Source organism: Cheilinus undulatus, linkage group 17 (assembly GCF_018320785.1).
Source record: "Cheilinus undulatus linkage group 17, ASM1832078v1, whole genome shotgun sequence".
Lineage (NCBI taxonomy): Eukaryota > Metazoa > Chordata > Actinopteri > Labriformes > Labridae > Cheilinus > Cheilinus undulatus.
The window spans coordinates 6,639,346-6,662,526 of record NC_054881.1 but is presented as its reverse complement, the minus strand read 5'-3'; the positions used below and the strand labels follow the sequence as shown (position 1 = coordinate 6,662,526).

The 23,181-nt window shown below is 38.4% G+C and overlaps 1 protein-coding gene across 1 annotated transcript; it reads right to left on the bottom strand.

Moving 5' to 3' along the window:
- Window positions 1-5,176: 5,176 nt before the first annotated feature.
- Window positions 5,177-21,992, bottom strand: LOC121525071 (MOB kinase activator 1B). The gene is made up of 6 exons (XM_041810827.1): window positions 21,731-21,992; window positions 18,828-18,994; window positions 14,162-14,255; window positions 11,445-11,578; window positions 7,004-7,167; window positions 5,177-5,334 (listed from the first exon to the last, which is right to left on the bottom strand). Exons 1-6 carry the CDS (start codon window positions 21,742-21,744, stop codon window positions 5,257-5,259), a joined length of 651 nt encoding a protein of 216 aa, XP_041666761.1. The 5' UTR covers window positions 21,745-21,992; the 3' UTR covers window positions 5,177-5,256.
- Window positions 21,993-23,181: the final 1,189 nt, after the last annotated feature.

Below are 23,181 nucleotides of genomic sequence, written 5' to 3'. Positions count from 1 at the left end.
AATAATGTATGTGGTCCAGCTCGGGCATCAAAGACATATTTTTATTTTAAAGTTGTTGTATCCTGACCTTGGTCCAACCCTGTTACTGAGACTCAAGCACCTGAAACACAGGCATTTTGAAATGCTCTTTATTAAAACCTTTCTCATTAAACAAAGAAAGTCACATTTAAATTGAATTCTAAAATAAAACAGCCTAGACTTTAATTTCTAAGAATTTAAGTACCTTTGGAAATCTATCTTGGTCAACATTTCATTATTCAAAAACTGTTATTCCTTATTTCAGCATTTATTTCTAAGTATTTGCTCAAATACATCATACACATGTCAATTTTTTCTATTGTTGAAAGATCTGGACTGCAGGTCAGTTTGGCACCTGGACTCGTCTATTGTGAAGCCATGCTGTTGTGATGGATGTGGTTTAATGTTGTCTTGCTGAAATAGCCGAGGCCCTCCATGAGAGAGACGTTGCCTGGAAAATCTCTACCTACTTCTCAGCATTGACAGTTCTTTTCCAGATGTGTAAGCTGCCCATGCCAAAGGCACTAATACAACCCCATACCATCAGAGATGCAGGCTTTAGAACTGTCCGCTGATAACAAGCTGGATGGTCCCTTTCCTCTTCAGTCCACAGGACACAACATCCGGGATTCATATGACCACTGAACAGTTTTCCATTTTGCCGCAGTCCGTTTTAAATGAGCTTTCGCCCTGAGAAGATGACGTTTCTGGATCGTTCTCACGTATGGATTCTCTGCATGGTAAAGCTTTAACTTGCATTTATGGATGGCACGGCCAACTGTGTTGACAGACAAGGATTTCTGGAAGTGCTCCTGAACCCATGCAGATATCCAGGACAGACTCATGTCTGTTTTTAAAGGGGGACTTATTATGCAAAATCACCTTTTCAGGCTTTTCTAACAAAAATATGTGCTCCCGGCCTGTCCACAATCCCCTAAAGTACCAGAAAAATCCATCCCTTCCCCCTCTCTTTCTCCACCAGCTTTTTTTAGATGTACAAAAATCCTAGTGTTTTTCCAACAACAGACTTCACAGGCATGTTCTGGGGACCTCTGAGACCGATATAAACTTGTCTGCAAAGGGTAAAATATATCCCCTCTAATGCAGTGTCACCTGAAGATCTTGTGCCACCTATTACCTTGGATTTGCACAGAAATTACTCCTGAAGTTGTGCAATTTCTAGCCATCTTTACTTCTAACTCCGCCTCTCTAAAATGCTCCTTCTATACCCAGACGTGTTACCAACCTGTTGCCAGTAAACCTAATTAGTTGCAAAATGCCCCTCCAGCTGTTTATAATTAGTACTACCTACTTTTCCAGCCTCTAGTTGCTCTGTCCCAACTTTTTTGAGACATGTTGCTGCCATCAAATCCAAAATGAGAATAGTATTTTACATGAAATGGTAAAATGTCTCAGTCTCAACATCTGGGTTTATGAGATAAGCAAATCATTGCATTCTGTTTTTGTTTACATTGTTCACAATATCCTAACTTCTGAAATTGGGGTTGTTTTTTTTTTTGTAAAATCTTACTTAGAAAGAAGCTGTGGTTGTGGAGTATGCACAATAAATAAAATATTCCTCTAAATTCTTGGTAATGCTGTGTAAAGTGGAATAAAAAATAGCATTCAACAAATAAATATATTTCCGACATGAGCTGCAGTCTTCAGGCTAAACAATAACCACACGTTTCATTCAAAGAGTCAAGACCACCTTTATTTGCCTTGTAAACAGCATAAATCAATTCAGTAGCATTGAAAACCCCTACCAAGCCATTATTTACAAACATTTCATCAGTTATTACAGTAGAGGAGGAAAAACCGTAGGCAATAGGCTATGTAACGGGCATTTCATGAGGATGAGACGCTTTCAGGATGACCGATTTTCTATTACATTGTCAGATATCTGGTGAGCAGTAACATTCATAATAATAGTCAGCTAAGGAAGAGGGGGAAATACTCAACATTTAAAACAAACAATATTTTTAATATCCAAATAAGGGAGGGGAAGCAGCCTCTAAAAAGACTCAATGCATTCTCTTCACCAAAAGCTACCACTCCATGCGCGCTGAAAATTATTCTCACCCCTCAGTATTTACATGTGTGCATTAAAGTATAACACCTCTCTGACAAATTCAGATAAGAAGATATATAAAATGTTCACTGATCCGATATCTATCATACACCAGCACTATAAAGGAAATTCATATTAAAGTATGAGCCAACTGGTAAACTTTAGTGTCGTGTCAATTATTGCATAGTAAACTACACTTTGAGATCGGGGGAGGGGGCATGCATCTGCACATGTCGTACAAAAAAAGCAGAGCTCTCACTTACGCCTTGTAGCCAATTGTAGCAGAGGTTAAGCATTTCAACATTCATTTGGGGAAATTATACAACGGAGGGAACAAACCAATAATCACGGCTTCTCACAAAGCACAGCCTATGTAGAATAAAACATTCAGGCGAGAGAGGTCAGGAACAATTGTTCAAAGTGCTTTATGGCTTGTGAGATAAGCAAGGGATGCAGCAGAATCCAATTCAAAATGCTTGTTTATTCAAACAACACAGTTTTCTACGTCTATTAGCGGACATTTATGTACAATTTAAGGTTTTAGCTCCCTTGAAGATGCTTCCTAAATTTGTTTCTACTTCAAAGTTTTGGAGGAAAACTAGTACACAGGAACATGTCACTAGAAAACGCTAAGTTAAATTTAGGTCCCTGCTACTAATGTGACAATATTCTAGCCTCACTTCTATGTCCTTTAACACATTCATTTATCAATATCTGCACAGAACACTTTGCAAAAAGACTACCAGTTATGGTAGGTGGGGGGTAATAATGTTTGAACCAAGTTACAGTACGAGTTGACCCTTTGTTGGCTCGCTGATGTACTAATCAGAGAGCCCCCTCACTTAGCATGCATTGCCAGGCTACTTCTGGTTAGAAAAACTATATTAGGCTGAGTATTTTCAGTGCATCGTGTTGAAATCGTGATCTCAATTTGGTTTAATCATCATAGTTGAAAGCAGTGAAGTTCTGACTTACTTCACATCTGATTAAATGCTAAATTATAACTGCATTTAGTACACTAAAGTTCAGAAAAATATCAGTAAACGGTCCCAATTAAGATGGCACATGGCAAAACCTGGTTAATACAAGCAGTGCTAGCATCCCCAGGCTTACCGTCCACATTTTTAAGCTGAATGTCATGAACTCAGTGCTCTGCTTATGTGTCAGTACATCCTGACACAGTCTATGTACAACTTATTCCCCTTTTTTTGATCAAAACTGAGCCGGAATGTGCTGTTCCTATGAGTTGCTATCAGTGCTATCAGTTATGGAGCTATTATTGTTGCAAAACTAATTGCAAACACATACACAGATCTGCAAGTGTGCAAGGATGTGCAAATCTGTAAACTGATTAGCAAATCTGTACAAGATTCACAAATTTGTGCACAAATCTGCAAATGTGTAGACCATTTTGTTAATTATGTACTTTATGTTGACTTTAGCAACACTTCTGTCATGCACCATTGGCAAAAGCATACTCAGCACTGGGTTTTGTTGCCCTCAGCGCAGGCTTACAGGCAAGGCTGCCTGCCTCACAGCACGTGGACCAGTATTCAATACCGAGCCAAGCAGCAGTTTACACCAAATTAAATCTTTTTACATATTTGCAAATCTTTGCACACATTGGTAGAGCTTTGCATGCATTTGCAAATCTTTGCACACATTAGTAGATGCATACATGAATTTTTGGATTTTTATATGCATTTGCAGAACTTTGCATGCATTTGGAAATCATTGCACACATTTGTAGAACTTTACGCTCATTTGCAAATCTATCTACACATTGCAGATTTGTGTACACATTATCTGTAATAGTTCTGCAGCAGTAATAACTCCATATCAGTTCACTGTTGTTTACATCAGGTTAAAGAGCTTTATAGTGGGATGGCAGTAGCCATTAACTGGAGCTCTACAGGCTGCTAGCAGCAGGCAGCTTGTTTACACCATTGATAGAGCATTACACCAATATGAGGTTCTGCTCATGTAAGGTAGCTGTAGTATTACTTAAAAGCAAACTTAATAGTAAAGTTAGCATATTGCAATGCTGGCGTTACCATTCTGCAACATTAGCTATCTCGTTAGCATCAACTTGCATCTTAAAATAATGCTGCTCCAGGCAGATCTGAAAGTATAACACATCTCATTTATCTCTTATTTTACAGAACAAGCACTTGGGAGGACAGCTTACATTAGCAGACATCACTAGCATCAGATATCAGTAATATTTTAATCAATTTCAAAAAGTATTCAGAGGTTTTGTGTCATCTTCAAACACCCTATTATGTTTTTATCGTTTTTCTTTCACTGAGGCCAAGTTTATTAAGAATCAAGTCTATCAGATATGAATGTATGTAGGTCAAATCAGGGTTATTTTCAGTGCTTTCAAACAGGAAGTAGCCCATGGATAAGAGATTCTAACGAAGTAACCATAGAGGATGGGGTTTAACAAAGGGTCAACTGGGCACAAGGTCCACAAACCAAAAGGGATACGGGTTGTAAAATTTGTTAATCAAGTCTGGTGTATATGGCCATTATGTTGGTACAGTTGTCACTGTTGATATAGGGCGATTATGAGCCATGCTAGGCACTTAGGATTATTCTGTATTTAAAACATGTGGGTGATTACAGATAGAAGATGTCATCCCAGCTCCTCTCATATACAGTAATGGTGAAAATAACTAGCTAATGCTGTGAAACTAGCTTAAGTGATGGCCTTAACACCAAAGAAATCCCTCCTATTATGATACAGCAACTTCGCTTAAACACTATTCTTCCCTGCGGGTGAGAGTGAAACCTAAAGAGCAAAGAAATGTGTCCAGAAATCCAAGTGAAAACAAAAACATCTGTGCGGTATAATATAAAACTAAAGAACATATGTGTATATTCTCCTAACTTAAGCCATGACTGAATACTGGGGCTCTTTCCATAAAGCTAAAACTATTTACTCTATTATGTTAATCTGTGGTTTTGATCAATTAAGTGTGTAATCCCTGATTGCATTAGTCCTGGTGCCTTAAACCTATCAAGACCCTTCCTTCTTCCTGGCCTTATTAAAAACATTTCCCCAAATGGAAATATAGTATATACTGCATACATACAGCCAGGGTGGGGGTGGGTATCTGTGCAAAAAACTAGAAGACCAATAAAATAAAGGATTACATCGCCGTTTATCTGTCCTTGGTTGTCAGTTTTTCAATCAGCTCCTGAAGTGGGACGAGCTCTTTCCTGTCGATGAGGTTGAACTCCTGAAAAAGACAAAGGACAATTATAAATAAATAACACTCTGTATGCTAGATTTGAATGCTAAAATATAGTTTGAAAAAAAAAATACCAATTATATGGTGTAGAACATAATTTTAACAATTTTTTCATCTAGAGGCTCCTTTATGCTCTACATTTGAGATCATACTAGAGCTTTCTGTCGCACCCTTCTCTCAGACCTTACAGATACAGACCAAGAGTTGCAATACCAACTTCAATCAAAGGGGCAATGATAAGCTAGAGCAGCAAAACACAATGAGAACAATAGTATGAATAATGGCTGAACTTTACTCAGAGGAAATATTGCTGAACATTGTGAGTGACTGAGTCCTCACAACCAATAAACCAGTCTAAAGTTCTGAGGCATGCACCATTATGACTAAAAGCATAGCTCCCACCACAACTTTCACACAACCTGATGTTACTCAAAAATGTGCAATTCATTGTGCATTCATACAGCTTCTTCATGGCCAAAAACATGCAGAGATACCCAGACATGCAGGCCATTTTTTAAGAATCTTTTCTCCCTTATTAGGTCTTGATCAGACTATTTAGGAAAAAATCAGCCTTGTAGACTGATTGAAAGGACTCCTTTATTAATGACAACAAGAGACCAGCAGAGGTGGGCAGCAGAAAGTCAGTTAAAAAATTTTATCCCCTAAGGTCCTCCAAAAGAGTCAGTGTCTCATATATGGGTGCAATTCGAGAATATGATAATGCTTTCTGTATCAGTGCTGGATAAAACTAGTTCATAGGATTTTTTAAAATTTGTTTTGCATTTTGATAATAAAATACAAACAATAAGAATAAACCCCCACATGTCAAGAAAATAAACTCAGAGTTGTCATTTTATACTGGCTTTAGGTTTAGGCTTCAAAACTCACATATGCAAAATGCCTCGTCATATTTTTTCATCCACACTGGACGCTGTTTGAGGATTAACAGCAGTTAGCATGAGTTATTTTTAGCCATTAGCATCTGTAGCAAACACGGGGTTAAAAAATGCATGTCACTGATTGGTTAAATTAAGAGAAAACATCATATCTGCGACAATATTTTGGTTAGTCTGGATGTAAATCTTTACTAGTTTAGATTAATCTTATTTCCCTGTGGTGCAACTAAACAATGACACAACTTAAGTTAAAACGTAACTAGTTTCAATGCAGGGTTTAGTGTGGACTTTACAATATAACATAAAGGTTGCTGGTGCAACAGGCTACACAACTCCAGGTTTGACTTTATCCTTTCACCTTTTTTTGTCCGAAAAAGGCTGGCCAAAAACTACACAATTTTAAGCCCAATTCGAGGATAGATTTACCCCCACTGATGACTGGGGAGATGTGTCCGAGTCAGGGTCACTGCAGACTATTATCCGTCAAAAAATCCTGAAGTGTATGGTGTCAGAATGCGCTTGAGCCTCCCCTTCCTCAAATCGTAAATATCAAACATGTTTGATATTCATGACTCTAGGTTTGAGTGCCTCCAACATAAACACCCACAACCACCTATGAGGACAAGCTGACTAATATCAGTGAAAATCCGAAAACTATCTAGTGTGAGGCCTGCCTAAAAGTAAGATAAAAATTTATTTCAAATCTTATTTTTTGAATTCCTGTCCCTGAAATTGTTCTGTAAGTGTTTTTGAATCTGTACCTGAACGAAAAAGATGAAGTGTTTGAAGGATGTGTTGAGGTGAGCCTCCTCCTGAAGCTGCATGACAGAGTCAAAGTGCTGGTGGTAGATGTGAGCGTAGACCCTGAATAGGCGCTTCAGGATTGTCTTTGCCACGGACATGAAGTTTCGCTTGAAGGGAACACCTTAGAAACAAGAGGGGAAAAATGTTGATAAGATCCATTACAACAACCAAATACAAGCCAACAATAAATCATTATAGCAGTGGTCAGCCGGGAATTTTAAGACTTTGTTTGACACCTGAATAGACTGGGTTTCTTGCAATCACAATTTTATAAAAGGAATGCTTTTCAGGGTTTTAATGTCTTTATGGAGGGCACAGGACAGTGGGTAGAGCCTTTAGCAGGTATAAAAGGAGTGAGAGAAGACCTGCAGTAAATGTCCCAGGGTGAGAGTCATTCCCTTCAAGGCCTTTACCCTCTGAACTTGAAATGCTTAATTTAACCACGGAGCCAAACCAGCGCCCCAAGGGTCGCCATTTTTAAGACTGCTGTTAAGATGAATTCTAATCCTGTGAACCAAACGCATAGAACAGAAAAAAAGGGGCAGTTTTAGTCCACAGCTGACCTGGCATGTGCAGTTGGTTTGCATCATCTAAGTGTTTAAGCTACAGTGTTTACTGGCTTACCATTACAAGTTATCAGGATGCTTTTAAAACTCACAGCTTTCACTGGTGCAGCAGGTTAACAGACACTTTTCCAGGTGTGTGATGTCTGTAAACAGGCTTTTAACGGTCACATCACGTTTAGTACAGCCACAGGGACAGCAGCTGCTCTGTGCATTAGCTTTCAAATCCCACAAGTCCCCTTTATGTTTATCATCCTACCAGTTTGTGCTTCCTGTTTGTTGTTTTGGAGAGCAACACAGCTGGTTGTTGACAAGGGTTTCCTAATTTTGTAGAGGAAGATTTCACCATTTCCCCTTGTAACTCCTTGTTCCAAGGAGCAAAGGGACAAAAACAAGGGGTAGGAGACAGAATAACAAAAATCTTGAACCCTCCTTCATCTCTCTGCAGAGGTGTTGGCATAATAGCTGTAAAATAATCAGAAAATGCTGTCTTATTCCTCCATATCAACGTTTCATTTGTCTTCAGCTGCATTAGCACTCTTTTGATTGCCCACCACCTCTCTCTCTCTCTGCTTGCAGCTGATTTGTCATTTATATTTATTTTTCTCCCAAAAATATAATACTTTGGTGCTACTGAATGCAAAAATAACAGATTTTGTATTATCTTAAGCATGTGTTGTTGAAAAAACGTCAGCATATCAAAAGATTTTGTCAACCTTCCTACAGATGGCTGAGACAAAGATGTATGATCACCTTAAAGTCAACAACTAAGGTGATAAAATCATGCCTCAAAAGCAGCAGAACTGAAAAGATTTCATTTCAACATCCAATATGTTTCCTGAAAGTGAAATCTCTTGAAAAAGCACTTGGTGCTGAACCTGCACAAAGGGATCCTCAAGGTTTATGGAGGGTTGCCACTTCTTCAGAACAGACTAAAATAAAATGGAAAGAACAAAAAGTTCATCCAATAAATCACTAAAGCTGAGCATGACTTTCCTCTCTCTCTTCTTCATCTCAATAAGCCTAAAAAATCTCAGAGCAAATGAAGGCAGCTGCAGCGGCAGCATGTTCTCTGGATTTCAAAAGTCTTAGCAGGCAGGCCACGGCACGATTTCAGGGAAGTGCAAACAATCTTGACTGAAGCACAGAACAACCCCATGGTAACAGTGTTTTCAGCTGTTGTTAGGAAGGTCTGAAGGCGCTCCAACAACACTGTGCCTTTCTGCACTCTGTAGTTATGATGAGCAGTGATTCAGAGCTTAGTAATGGAGCACAGACACCTGGAGGACAGCTTCTTGCTACAGATTACAGAACGATGCATCACAATTCAGTATAAATTATTCAAAAGTAAGATGGTGTCTTACAAGATGAGGATCCGCGGTTAAAGCCAAACCCAGAAGCAAGTTATTCAAAGTACTTACGATTGAAGTCATCTGATTGGATCAAATCTTAAAAGCAGCTTGACAAAAAACTAGAGAAATGGGGCAAGTTCAGGTAATCAGATCTTGATTTTTCTTGGGTAAAACTCCAGTTTGTTTGGTTAAAACTTCAGCGTAGGATTGGGGCAACTTTGACTTGCAAAATCAAAATTATGTTAATCACAGCAGAGAGTCTAATTTAGGATGGATTATGAACAAACTGTATTTTTTAATCTAACTTCTAAGGAGGGCAAATTATAAAATGACAGCAATTTAGATGACAAAGACTAAGTAGAAATTAGTGTTGAGAAAAAGCAAAGGATTTGGCCCCAACAATAAGCTCTAATCATATAGAATGAGATGATTCATTAAAGAAGCCGTTTAGATCTTTTCGTTTAGGTTGATTTTATGTGGTGTTAATTCCCAGTTTAAGCTTTCGTAAAAAGGCCACAAAGTCCAGTGTATAAGCCACACTTTTAATACCTATTTCTTCATCTATAAAGTTGTCTGAGGCTTATATACCACGGCAACTTATATACCAATTTAAAGTGCTGAGAAACGCAACATCATAACTATGAGTGTGTGCAGCTGCCAACATCCTACACCGCATGAGAGCACACTATTAAAAATTCAAAACATGCAGGGATGCAAAATGCAGACCACAACGGCAGGGGTTGACGTGACTTTTTAACAGCTTTTCCCCATTTTGGGTTATAATCCTGCCTTCTAAGAAAACAAGAAGTATACTATTAAGTTTATAAAACTTTTGAAGTACTGGTTTGACAGAGATCACTCTTCAGCAAGGGCACAAGGGGGGTGAGCAACTTGCAGGCTGTGAGTGAGTCTGTCTCACAACAATCACCACAGGCTGAGATCTTAGTTACCGTACAACAACTAATAGATGGGCAGCATCTATACAACAACCTAAAACCTTATAGTTATACCTTAATTTCACATCAGATTGAACTCCGTTGTGATTGCGCTTCATCTATCAAAGTTAAGAAACACCCAGAAAACAGCCAAAACCCTTGCGGCACTGGTTGAAGAAGATGAAGCTGCTTTGCAGAACTTGGCTAACATTAGCAGTGCTAGCACAGCTAACCTTCGGTCCTCTTTAAGGTTAACTTTCACGTGTCAGTGCCGAATATCATGACTGAGAGCTTCAGTTATATGGAGTGGAAGTATGAAACAGTCTACATACAACTTTATATCCCCATCTTCAGGATCAGGATGGTACTAAACCATGCTGTTCCTACAGGATGTGATCATTATTGGTTTATCATTGTTTACATCTGGTTAAAGAGCATTGTGACAGCATGGCAGTAGACACTAACCACTGCTGCAGTGACTACTAGAGGCAGGTGGCTATTTAAAACAGAGCAGTCCACCTGAATTCTGGGCCTAAACTGACAGAAAATATAAAGAATAAGGTTATTTGATGAGTAATTTTGGTGCAGATAACCAAAACTGGATATTTGTATGTGTATTAAATCTTCTAAACATCTATGATTCAACTATCTATGAAGGTTGAGTCTGTCAAGCTTTTTTATTTTGAATAACCAGGACAAAGAAGGCAGATTATCTTATTCTAATAGGGGAAAATGGATTTCCTAGTCCAGGTTTCAGACACTTCAGCCTAGGCTAAACCCTGTAAACAGCTCGGTCAAGAGGCAGGAATAAATCCTGCTGTGTTTAAAATAATAAAAGCACCCGGTGGAATTTCTAATTGCTTTAAATGACATCAAGTGGGATGTTTTGTACCAGATGCTACAAAGAAAATACCCCTAACACATTGATTAATTGTGGAAAACATGCTAATAGAATTTTTGTCCTTGCAGAGCAGCATCTTCATTCATTAGCTCCCTCCATGGAGATGTACTGAGGCACAAATGAGACAAGTATTTGAGCTGGCCGCCTCCCAGCTCTATTAAAGGCTCCACCCGTGACAACACAAGCCTCTACTGGCCGGGAGGGTGAGCTCTATTCTGGTATGCAAATGCTAACTCTTTGTAATGGCCCTCTGAATTGTTAAAAAGGAAATTTGGAGTATTATCATGTAGATATGTCTGTAAAATGTGCTGTCACTGGTTATGAAATATAAAGGCAATGATTTTATGTGCTTTTCTGCTGAACTCTCAGAGTATCTCTCCTAAAGGCTTTCACAATAATTCATCCATTTTTCCACCCACGCTGCACTAATTGAACATAACAAGTGAAGTTGTATGATAAAACGAGTTTATACACCTGAATGTTGAGAAGCATTTTGCATGGCAGTTTAATCTCCAACAAAGACAAAAGAAGAGGTTTTATTCTTGGTAATAAAACAAAAACCTTATAATTTTGAGCACTGACAAAAGCTGAGAGTATCCCACTGACATATTTCTGATAAATCAGAGACAAACAGACACAGCACTTACCGATCTTTGAAGGGAAAAGTGTCTCGTCATCCAGCTGGTCCTGCACCCAGGTCATGAGGTAATCAATATACTTGGGAGCCGAGCATTTGATGGGTTTCTTGATGTTGGTTCCATCGGCCCAGTGGTACTCGTACCTACAGGAAACACAATTTACAAACATAAGATCCTGAAAGTTTGAATCTGGGTTCAGTCAGTGCAAATAAAATGCAAATGGGAATTTCAGAATTTTAGCCTAGCAACTACTTTTTAAACTAAGACCGGGGTTAATGATAGTGGTATAAGCTGACAGTGAGGTATTTCTTATCTCCGCAACATCTATTTTGATTTTGTTTTTAATGAAAAAGGATTAATTCAAGATAGATGCAGTGTATTGAGTCTTTAAGCCATTGTCAGATTCCAAATCTAAACCTCCTTTTACTTTGATCACATCAGAGGGCTGGGAATGTTAGAAGAGAGAAAAAAGTGAAGCGATCCATTTCTCATGACTCAAACTTCAAATGCAACAAAAGCTCATCTGCTGCAGCCCTGTAGAACTGCAGCGCAAACCTGCAGCTTTAAAATACACTATCAGTGGCACAGCCACAGCACTGATAAGCACTAGGACGAAGTGCTGCTGATAGCATGAATACACATGCTTGAGATCCGCCTGTCACCGTTTAGTGTGTGCTTTGAGCATCATGCTGGTTTGCACGGGACAGAAGCAGCTTCCTCAGTAGCAGCGTTGCCAGGTCTGAGTGACAAACCAGCCCAAGGGCTGATAAAACTAGCCAAAAACCAAACCCAATGCTGAAATTCAAAATAAGCCAGTAAAACCTCTGCCACTCCACATATACTGCTTGTGGCATGCTGCTTCTGTGTTAGTAGTGTATGTCTGTGTACCACAGCGGATGTTTGACTGTGCCATGTTCTATGTTTTCCTGCCTCTCTGCTGGTTGATTTAGTCAACATGTGGACAAAAAAATCCACCTGTGGAGGTATGTAAAAAGTTGCCCAATCCTACAGGAAAACTGCAGACCTGGCAACCCCACTCAGTAATCTAAAAATCAGCTGTATAACCTGCACTTCTTATACTTATTTTTAATTTTTTAAAAATTGTTGCGGCTTATACAACAGGCTTGTATACCAGTAAGTGCTACGACACATGAATGAATACAGCTGCCACCATCTCACGCTGCATGAGAGCTAATGGGAATTAAAATTCATCCACATTCATTTTGTCCTGCAAGCTGATGCTCTGGCTTCACTGCTCAGAAAGAGCTTTTACACATACCAACACAAACCCCACCAGACAGAGGTCATGTCATAACCATGCATTTAAAGAAAACAGGAAGCATACTCTTAAGTACATAAAGCTTTTGGAGCACTGGTTTGATGGAGAACACTCCTCCTTGAGGACAACAGGTGATGGGTGGAGGGCACAGCAACTCACAGGGTGAGTCTGTCTCATCATTTCAGCCAAGAGTTAAGCTTCCATATCATAGCTAGTAGATGCACAGACTCCATATCCCATAAAACAGATGGTACTGAAGAGTGATGCAGCTGCACAGGACTGTGGACTTGGCTTAACAAAATTTAAATGGGCCATTATACTGGAAATTACAGTAATTTTGTGAGTCAGGCAGGCTCTGCCTGCAGAGAACTGCCTACCCCAATCATCAGAGGGAGCAAATCTGCCTTAAAGCCGGGCTTAAAATTAAGCAGAGTGTGGCCAAATTCTGGACTTTGGTTGGCATAAAAAAAAAAAAACAACACAGAAGTGATAGAATGATGTGCTCCAGGTCACAAGACGACGTCACATTGCACGTCCTGCAATGTGACTACTGTGCGTGAGCAAATTGCCATCATGATTGGAAATAATAAAGGTACCCCACTTAATTCCAGCTTGCGCCAAATCGATGTATGTCTACTGAAAGTGTTGTTTGTGCCACTGAATATCTATGAGTGTAACAGAAATTTTGATGGGGCTTTTTAATCAAAACAACTTTCTTTAGGCCACCCGCTTTCCTTGACAAAACGGGGTTTAACGTTATAAGATGTGGGAATTTTCACCTTACTTCTTCTACAGTTGACTGATTTGTTTGTGTTCTTTTGTGCCACTGGTGTTTGGATGGGTAACTAGAGATTTAAATCATCAAACGAAGTCTTTGGGACAGATTTAGACCAAAAACTCCCATGTTCTTGCAAGGTAAACCCCAGTTCTTTTAGTTTAATGAAGGCTTGTGGTATTGGATCAAAAAGACGCAACAGCTGCTTCTGATTTAAAAAGAAAAACTTTCTATTAGTTCCTTTTCCGTAGTACTGCCATACAGTTTTAATTACAATCAGAGCTAGTTAGTGGCCAAATAATCACTTTTTGTAAACGTACTTTGATCAATAGTCTTTGCCAAGAAAAGATTAAGCAGCAGCAAACACAGCCTGTTTAGCAGCTGCCAGCTGAAGAAATCCTTTTGTCCATTTAGGATCCAAAATATCTAAAAATAGGGCCACTTCCTACAAATACTGGAATCTCCCTCTCTATGCTCAACTAAATACAATCTGAATTTTATGAGCAAAGTCTTCCTTATGACACACTATAGGAAAACATCCGGTGAGAAACTCGAGCACTGAGAAGCAGAGGGACAGACTACTTTCTGAGGGGTCTGTGGTTGTTATTTTGCCCCACTTACACCAGCCTGACCCCACACCCTTTTCCTTGACAGATGAAGTGATAAACTTACTTGGGACCAGCAGACATGACTGGACAACTCTCCTCTGTGCAAAAGTCTGTGATGGTGCCATACAGCATGTTGATCTGGTTGAAGAAATCCACAGCTGAGGGGGAAAAGGAAAAACAAGATTTCAGTCAAGTGTAGATGAGACCAAATACCATATGTGCCGGGACAAATATCTGGCATCAAGTTTCCACAGTCCCCACTGTAGATCAGACCAGGGCACACTCAACTTATCGGCTAATTGTGTTATCACTCTTTCCTGAGGGCATACAGCCAAGTTTTGCGTCCATGTGTTTGACAGATCCATTTACAGTGTGAGCTGAGTTATGGAGGGCGTTTCATTTGCTAATGTCACAGAGAAATATTCCCCTTTATGCTTGGCGACGTTTGTTAGGTTCCTGGATATGTTTGTCTCAATATTTATTACACCTAAATTTGATTAGGCTTAAATACAGAGCTGGAGAAGATAAGCAAGGCAGAATTGGAAGTGCCTTTATGTAAAGGAGAATGCTTTTTCATATTACACACTGCACTCCTGGAAACTTCCTAACATTTTCCAGTAACCTTATGCAGACATTTTAAAAGTCTACACACAAAGTCAGAGAAACAATTAAAGCAGAAATGTATGCATATTAAGAAGTCAATACTTGTGATCCTTCAGTGCTTTTAAATCTCACATATTTTTAAATCACTCTTAGTAAAAAGTGCCAAAATTAGGGGTGTAAAGGTACGTGTACTCATGCTGTACCGATCCGGTACGGGCCTCGTACGGTACAGATGTGTACTGAACGAATACACGTGGAACGAAGTTCATACACAAATGGAAAACCAAAGAACAACTCACTGTCACTCTGTCCTGGCAACCACACAACCACAACAAATGACAGCAACAGCCTGAATATTTCCAGATAAAAGTGTCCTGTTTAGGAACACTTTGTTTCCTGGTAAAATACAGCAGTGGACAAAAACAACTCAAACCTCTTTATCCGCCAAGATGGGCTGTGAAAAGTTCTCCCAGACTTTACAGAAGATCCCACTGGTTAAAAAAGTAATCCAGTGCTGAAGTTCGTGTTAAAGTCAGCAGGATAGATGCTAATTAGCATACTTAACAAGCTAACTTATGGTTGTATGATGATGTGTTCGAGTTGGCTGGGAAATTTTAGAATTTAAAGAATGGGTATGAACATGTAAATATATTGGTTGAAATAATCCTGTAATTCAAAAATGTATTTATTTATTAACATTTTTAATTGTTGAAGATCCTTTGGAAGGAGGTTGCAGCATTATTAATAATTTAAATGTAATTTATTCAGCCTATTTATTTTAGTACAATTACATTTTTTAAAAAGTTATTTATTTGCTTTAATTACGCACCGAAAACGTACCAAACCATGACTTAAAAACTGAGATACGTACCGAACTGAAATCTTTTCGTACCATTACACCCCCAACCAAAATATTAAAAGAAAACAACAGATCCTAAGTTTTCTTTAACCAGAATTTGATGTGAGTGAGAGAAAAAGCAGCACTGACGAACATGGCATTTCAAACAAATCCATTTTGCAGAGTCGTAACAACACAAAAATACAGTTTAGGAGCTGAAAAAGTCAACGTAGCACAAATAGATTAAATAACTTCTTGGTGTTCAAACATTATAAATTTATCTGTGCAATGAGTGCAGGTGTTTACCTATGATTTTTGGTAATTGCTAAGGATACCTCACTGATACCTTGACTTACTGGCAGCGGCTCAAAATTGGACGGTACCTTTAAAATGCATGACTGAAAATATTGGAAATAGTGCTGAGAATCACCAGCTCCATCACCTGGTCACACTACTTGAAACTTGGGCTAAAGATAATCTAATTGTGATCATGTGTGATATTAAAACAAGTTATCAAATATGTCTGAATTTTACACATAATATATCCAAATTTAAAACTCTCATGACTTGTAGACCAAGTCTGGAACATTCACTCTGTGCCCGTTAGCCGGGTCATGCTGTTTTTCTCCTCATCTCTCATTATCCCTACCAAAACAACTGTTTATGTAACTTCTTTGTGCTTGGCTTACTTTTGCACTTTAGCATATTTCTATTGTTATTTCACTGAATACCTCTACCCATTTTGCACTAATACTATTCACTTTAACTTTGATATTTCACTTTTATTTGATGCTCTGATGTGCAACCTTTGCTGTACTGTAGTTTTGGAGCAAAGCTGCACTAGAACTTCCTCTGTGATTAATAAACTCTTTATCTCAGTATTCACAGTGCTTCACCTCCAGCACCCTCTGCACTGACATCATCCCATAATTCAGTGTCCTGAATATAAGAGGGCAGTTCATTTAAATAAAGTAAGCCAATATCAGTCTAGAGGTTAAGTGACATTCTCTGCACATCACAAGTGCCTTTACTGTCAGTATTTATTACAATCAACACTGCCAACAGCAGAGTCTTAAAATAATTAAGGGAACTTCCCCTCATGACCAAACACTGCGAGGAATGTTGTAAAAACTTGCTGGTAAGTAGAAGTTACTCTAACTTCCCTGTCCAACACAAGTTAACACAGCTAATGCAGTGCTGACTCCTCAATCTTTTACCACAAACTTTTTAGGAAAACAGACTCATAAAGGAAGATTGAAATAATGATGGGCTATCCAGAAAGCTAGAACGCGTGTAAACTTGCTGAAGAAACATCTGGTGATTCTGTGGAAATATTGTAGATGAATAATGTCACATTTCTTGAATTGAAGTAGGGATGCTCTGATCACATTTTCTGCTGCCAAACCAGATCATCTATGTGTAAGATTTTCAAATCCTCTGCTGATACAGATCATATTTTTAGTTTTGATATAGCAGCTGGTTTGGTGTTTGGTCTGTCTAACCTGAAAAAGGAACACGGAAGTCATCATTCCAACAACATGCTTTTACTGACGCTATTTAACAGAGCAGGACAAAAACCTCCTAAGGAGAAATGCAACAAGGATCCTAAAGTAAGGACTACTGAATCACATGATCATTTAGCAGATTAAAAATAAATATGAAGCCTATTCAGAGGGCTACATAGTTCAAATAGTCAAATAAAAAAGGGCAACAAATCTCAGAAGATTAACTAAGCTGCATTATGCAACTGATGCATCCTTGCATCCATTTATGCTCTAAACTGCTTACCCTGTTTGGGGTTGCGTGGGGCCAAAGCCACTCCTAGTTATCACTGAGTAAGAGGAGGGGTACACCCCTGACTTGTTTGCCTCTACAGTCAGTTTAGAGCCACAAAAGAACAGGAGTGTGATGAGCCAAGAATGTGGCTGATGTTTCAATTTGTTCAACACATATCCAATCAATTCAATAAAAAATAAAAACATCGATCTGCATTATCATCAAGTTATGCTTTTATTTTGAAATTCCTCCCACATGCCTGTTTGACAGTTTTTGTCCAGCTGTTTGTTGTCCTAAACTTGCAAACAGGCTAAAAGTTAGCGGCTGAGATAGAGGATAAAGATGATATCCTCTCTTGACATTGTGGAAATAATTCAGACATAGACTACACCACAGCGAGTCTTCCACTTTTTTTTGACAACCAAAATATATGATAGTTTACAGATTTAAATAAAACATCATTGTCCAAAGAATCATTATTGTATCGTATTGTGATAAAAATGCCAATTTGCACCTCTACCATTTTACCAACCTGACCTTAAACACACCATGATGAACGTCACGTCACCTCATTTAGCTAGCTAACTAACTTTTCTGCTGATAGTTTCAACACATATTTTACAGTGGATTACTAATTTAAACTAACAGGAGTTACAGCTAAGTTTGGGGGATTTTACCATGACTGCTTAAGTGGAGGATGATGACTAATCCACAGTAGCAACAGTAACAAAACAGTTGCTAATGGAGGGGTTTTTAAAGCTGACAGTCAAAGATGCTGCATTTCAGTTTAATCTGATTTCTGGAAATTCAAAGAGCCTCTAATATTGCATCTTTCAGCCCAAGAAGCCAGAGTATTAGCCACAGGTGAATGGTTTTGGTGATCTGCAACTAGAGGGACTAAATCTGATCTACTTCTCACATATTTTCTAATGAAAATCCAACCATAATGATCAGCTTCCAATCAATAAAGACATCTCTAGTCCTAAGGTATAAAAACAAGGGTCATAAATCTAAATCAGCTACATTAACTTTTAATTGTCTCGACTTATTAAAAGTAAAAAACAAAGAAAAGCTACGTACACTAAATTTATATCCTTACCAAAATCTGCAAGGGTTTTGAACTAAAGCTTAATTCAATTGTTAATATGCAGAGTCACTGCACATCTCGAACCCCAAGGACGCTCTGACTTGAGAGGAAATCAAGTTTCTACTGACCGGCCATTTGTCTCAATTCAGAGGAAGGCAAACAAGGCTCCGGCAGCACACACAATAAGGTCTATTTAACATTCACAGAGGTTTCCAGCATGAATGAACACTGCTTTTAGAGGGGATGCCAGTATCTACCACCCTGATGTTCTGCCTCAGTTGATTTTTGATGTCTGAAGCTTGCAAATATGAAAGGCTAGGATATAAACATAAAAAGGTGTGCTAAGGTGAGGTTAGTCCACCAGGAATCTGAATCTAGGAGGGTGTGTAGTAATAAGGGGGCAAAAAAGGTAAAGTTGGAGCTTACTGTTGACAGCAACCCATTCATTTAAGTCTTCCCCCTCAGGCAACATGACAGCCATGCGCAGGTTTCCACTCCCCAGCGTAGCCTCTGCATGTTTCAACAGCTCGTACTGATGAGAACCCTCCGGGATATTCTTCTTGGGCTTGAACGTCCTGGCTGCACGGTTTCCACTGTGAGTCATGTTTCAAAGAGGAAGACAAAGAGTACACAAATATAGAGATAGTCAGATATGGTGATGATGAATCCTGCGTTCACCGCTCTTGAATTTGAGGGAGTTTTTCTAAGAAAAGGACAAAATCTTTTTTTTTTTTTTTTTTTAAAGAACAGGCTGACAAAAGAGCTGAGCTCTTGTTGAGTTGATGGGTTTGGCAGAATCACAGTGGAGGACCAGAACACTGTGTCTCTCTGTGTCGATAATGAGGCCATTTGGAGAGGTGCTGTACACAATCCCACATCGCCCCATTAAACAGGAATTTTAGAGAGGCTGCATGACATGCTAGTGCGATCAGTCTCCCTTCATTAACAGCATTTACTTCTACAAACCCTGATGTATATCAATCAAAATGCAACATAATTCAGTTAAAGATATGACTTGTTTTCCACTGCAAAGTAGGGCTGTCATGATGAAAGAATTTAAACATCAATGTTACTTGTTAAATTCAACTTGCAGATACCATGGCAACCAAACCTGAAGACTTACACACCAAATATTTTGCTATTTCTTATTTTTAATTATCCAGTGTGGTATTAAAAGCATTTTTCATGCATGGTTTGAAACCACTGGGTTTCCAAAACTATCAAACACCCTCGTTAGGAAGGAGTATGGCTGGGAAATAAATCAAGTTTACAAGATATTTCAATGTGCATTTAAAATAGATATTGGGTAAGACAATAGCACTTATTTCAATAGTTTTGTTGCTTTCAAATTGCATCATATGCTTCCTCTGACTTCACCTGACCATTGGTGATTTCAATGTTGAATAAACTGCTTGATATCAGGTGAACAATCACTTAATAGATTGGTAACAGTAAGAGCCACTTATGGTCATATGCTTGCTGACAGCAGGATATTCCATTTGATATGTTTAGCCTAAATGAGGAACCGTCATTCGTCATTTCTCTTGTTCCATTTAACTAGCACTGTTTTTCACAAACAGGTTAAATAACAAGGCTGTTGGGTTTTCTTTCTGTCATTCTCCATGTGCATGTTGACACTGTGCAACTGGCTGTTCCTAAAAGTGACTGGGTGACATTTACCACTTCTTTTCCACACGTTTGACCAAGAAGTAACAATATTTTTGTTATTTTGCTGCAGAAAAACAGATATACATCATGTATCACCAGTCAATAGGGATGCACAATATCGGTAGTGGCAGACATGAAAATTCTTTGGTAGTATAGATCATATCGACCTTAAATACTTGCAAAATGTACAACTATACCCTTATCTATAGGTAAGGGATCCACAATATGGGATTTTTGCTTATACCCTTATAGCAACATTTCCGCAACACATTTTAGCCAATACCAATATATTTACTTGCTTTCCAGGAGAAACTTGGCATAACTTAAAAAAGGTGTGCATCTATGGGAATTGGAAATATCTGCAAAAACCCAATATTGTGCATCCCCACTTAGATGTACCATTCTGTTATTTTGCTACTGAAGAAAACTGACCCACCATGCAGCTATAATACACCTACATATAATTTCATATCCACCTGCCCCTGGCTGAGGGTAAAGAGGACATCCACAGTTTTGTAGCAGAACAGACAAACACCCGGGCCTTACAGTATAATGTTCTCCATAACCTTTTCTTCAGCTTTTAATCAACTTAGCATTAAACTATTAAGGGTCAGCTGTAGCTAATCAGATGCATCTGCATCCTCCATGGCTAATAGACACAAAGTTAAATATATAACATGAAGGCTTTGTACATTTGATGCTAGTTACAATGATGTAGATTCAGGAAGTTGAATTAGTTAGGAAAAAGGTTGTTGATATGACACTGGTAAAAAAAACAAACGATACAGATGTCAGTTTAAATATAACACCAATTAAAACAGAAGTCCTAGGCACCCAGTATTGACTAATTTCTTGAACTTGCAGGGAAACTCCTACACACTCTTTTAACTGTGCAAAAACATTGGCAACGTTTCGGTTCCGAATTTTTAATGGATTAAATCATTACCTATCACCTAACTCTTCACCTATCTTATGATATAAAATCATTACTAAGGCTTTAAGACTTTTTTTAATAACATGCCAATAGAATAACGACGATTCTATAGTTTAAAGCATGAAAAATCAAACTAGAAATAGATTTTTGGACAACTAGAGGTGGGGATGCTCAGAACGTCGTATTGCATAAATAAAATAGCCTCATAGTGTTGGGTGTTGGTTAGTTATCAAATTTACTGCTTTCCTTTAATTTATTAACATGTAATCTTTTCATTCAGCTTTGTAAATTTCACATGAACCAACTATAAAAATTGTGTAAGAGATTAACCGTCAAACCGGGGGTGGATTAGCTTATAGCAACAAAGTGTTCATACCAGTAAATATCCATAACCGTTTGATAACACCTCCCAGTTACAATTAGCTCCTCTATTCATATAATAGAAACTAAAGTTAAACACCAGATGCTTACTGATATTACGTTAGATTAAAACAATAATATGCGATAGATAAAATGTTTCTTTTCTCAAAATTCTGGACAAAAACGTAAATTACCCAACGCTAACCACATCAGTCATTCGGAGGTGAGCTCAGGAAATAGTCTTATCCCTAATATGCTATCGCTAGCCGCCTAACCAGCCGTGTAAAGCTAGCCCCTCTCATGTTTGCCGAGTAAAATACTGCGTGTAAAGAACAAATTACAGACATGTGAAACAGATATAACTTACAAAAGAAAGCTCATGTTTCCTCAGGCCGCAGAAAAAAAACTCTCTTGGCGAAAAGCTAACAAGCAGAGTGAACGCAGGCAGCAGGAGAGATGGATAAAAGTCCTCTGGCTCTTCTTCGCCTTCTTTTACTGTCCTTATAGAAAAAAGCTAAAATTAAAGATTATTTTGGGATAAATAATGTGCGTTAAGAGGAAGAAAGAACATATGTTTTAAAGGTAGTCTGGTCCACTGAAGGCTGCTCTGTACGCTGAGAGGCAGCAGCGTACTGAATGTAGTGCTTACTTCTTCATTTGAAGTCCAGGGCAAATCAGACGCATTTCTGTCGCGTGCTGCCATCTAGCGGCAACATCACTGTACATCACTTCACAAATCAAGAAAATACATAAAAGACAAAGACAGCAGCACGTTGACACGGCTAGAATCTAAACAATGGACAATTTCCCACTAATTGGCAGGTCTATGTGCTTATTATATTTCTTATATGTACCCAGAAACAATACATTGTGTCACTTAGTGTGCACATAGAGCCACTTTAATTAGGCCTATGGATAACAAAATTCAATGCTTGGCTTCAGCACTGAATGGCCACTTTAATAGGTACACTTGTTAAGATGCTTGCAAATGTAAATATCTAATCAACTAATTACATGCAAGTAACCAATACATTTAAGCATATAGTCATATTCAAGACTATGTGCTTTAGTTCTTTTCCTGGAGATCACAACAGAATTGTGATTAGGACAGTGAGAATTGGTTAGTTACTATGGCTACTGTGAGCATTTGCTTTTCAGATATATGTTTTGATTTGGTTCTAATAGTGCTTAGAATAAAGTTTTAATAATCATATGTTACTGGGGTGAAGTCCAGTCAATTAAAATGTACAAGTAGGATTTTACCTGGCATATTTTTGCCTATTAGCAGCAGGTAATATGACAAAATCCAGGATATCCACCATATTTTTTGTGTTTTTTAGGGTTCTGCACACATTTGTAATTTTTTAGAAATACTTATTTGGAGCATTAAGGTCACACACAAATGTTTTCTGTTGCAATGCTGATCATTTTCTTCTGTTTTCCTTTGTTTTCACTGATCCAGTGTACTTGACTTTGCCATTCCCCTCATCCAAATCATACTGGGTTGGATGGGAATGCATAAAACAGCCGTATTACAAAATAAGTTACACTATTGAAGTCTTTTTAACTGTTTTGTTGCAGTACACTAATTTCAATCTGCATAAAATTACAGCTTTCTTACACTCAGGTATCTCAGCTGGGGTGCTGAAAAAAGTTTTTACTTTCATTCACTGAAAGGGGAAAAAGGTTGTTTTTGTTTACTGTTCCATTCAACCTTATGTCCCACTCACCTCTTTATGCTTCAAAAGCCTAAATAGATTTTTAAAAATCTTTGGATAAGAATAAATCTGAGTAAACAGCAACTAACTAATGGCTAAC

What these genes read in the sequence shown, in the direction of transcription:
- LOC121525071 (XM_041810827.1), bottom strand. An exon ending in TGAATGGGTTGCTGTCAACA is followed by an intron (nt 14,256 to 18,827) that starts GTAAGCTCCAAC and finishes TTTCCCCCTCAG; the next exon opens with CTGTGGATTTCTTCAACCAG. An exon ending in ACTTTTCCCTTCAAAGATCG is followed by an intron (nt 7,168 to 11,444) that starts GTAAGTGCTGTG and finishes CTTGTTTCTAAG; the next exon opens with GTGTTCCCTTCAAGCGAAAC.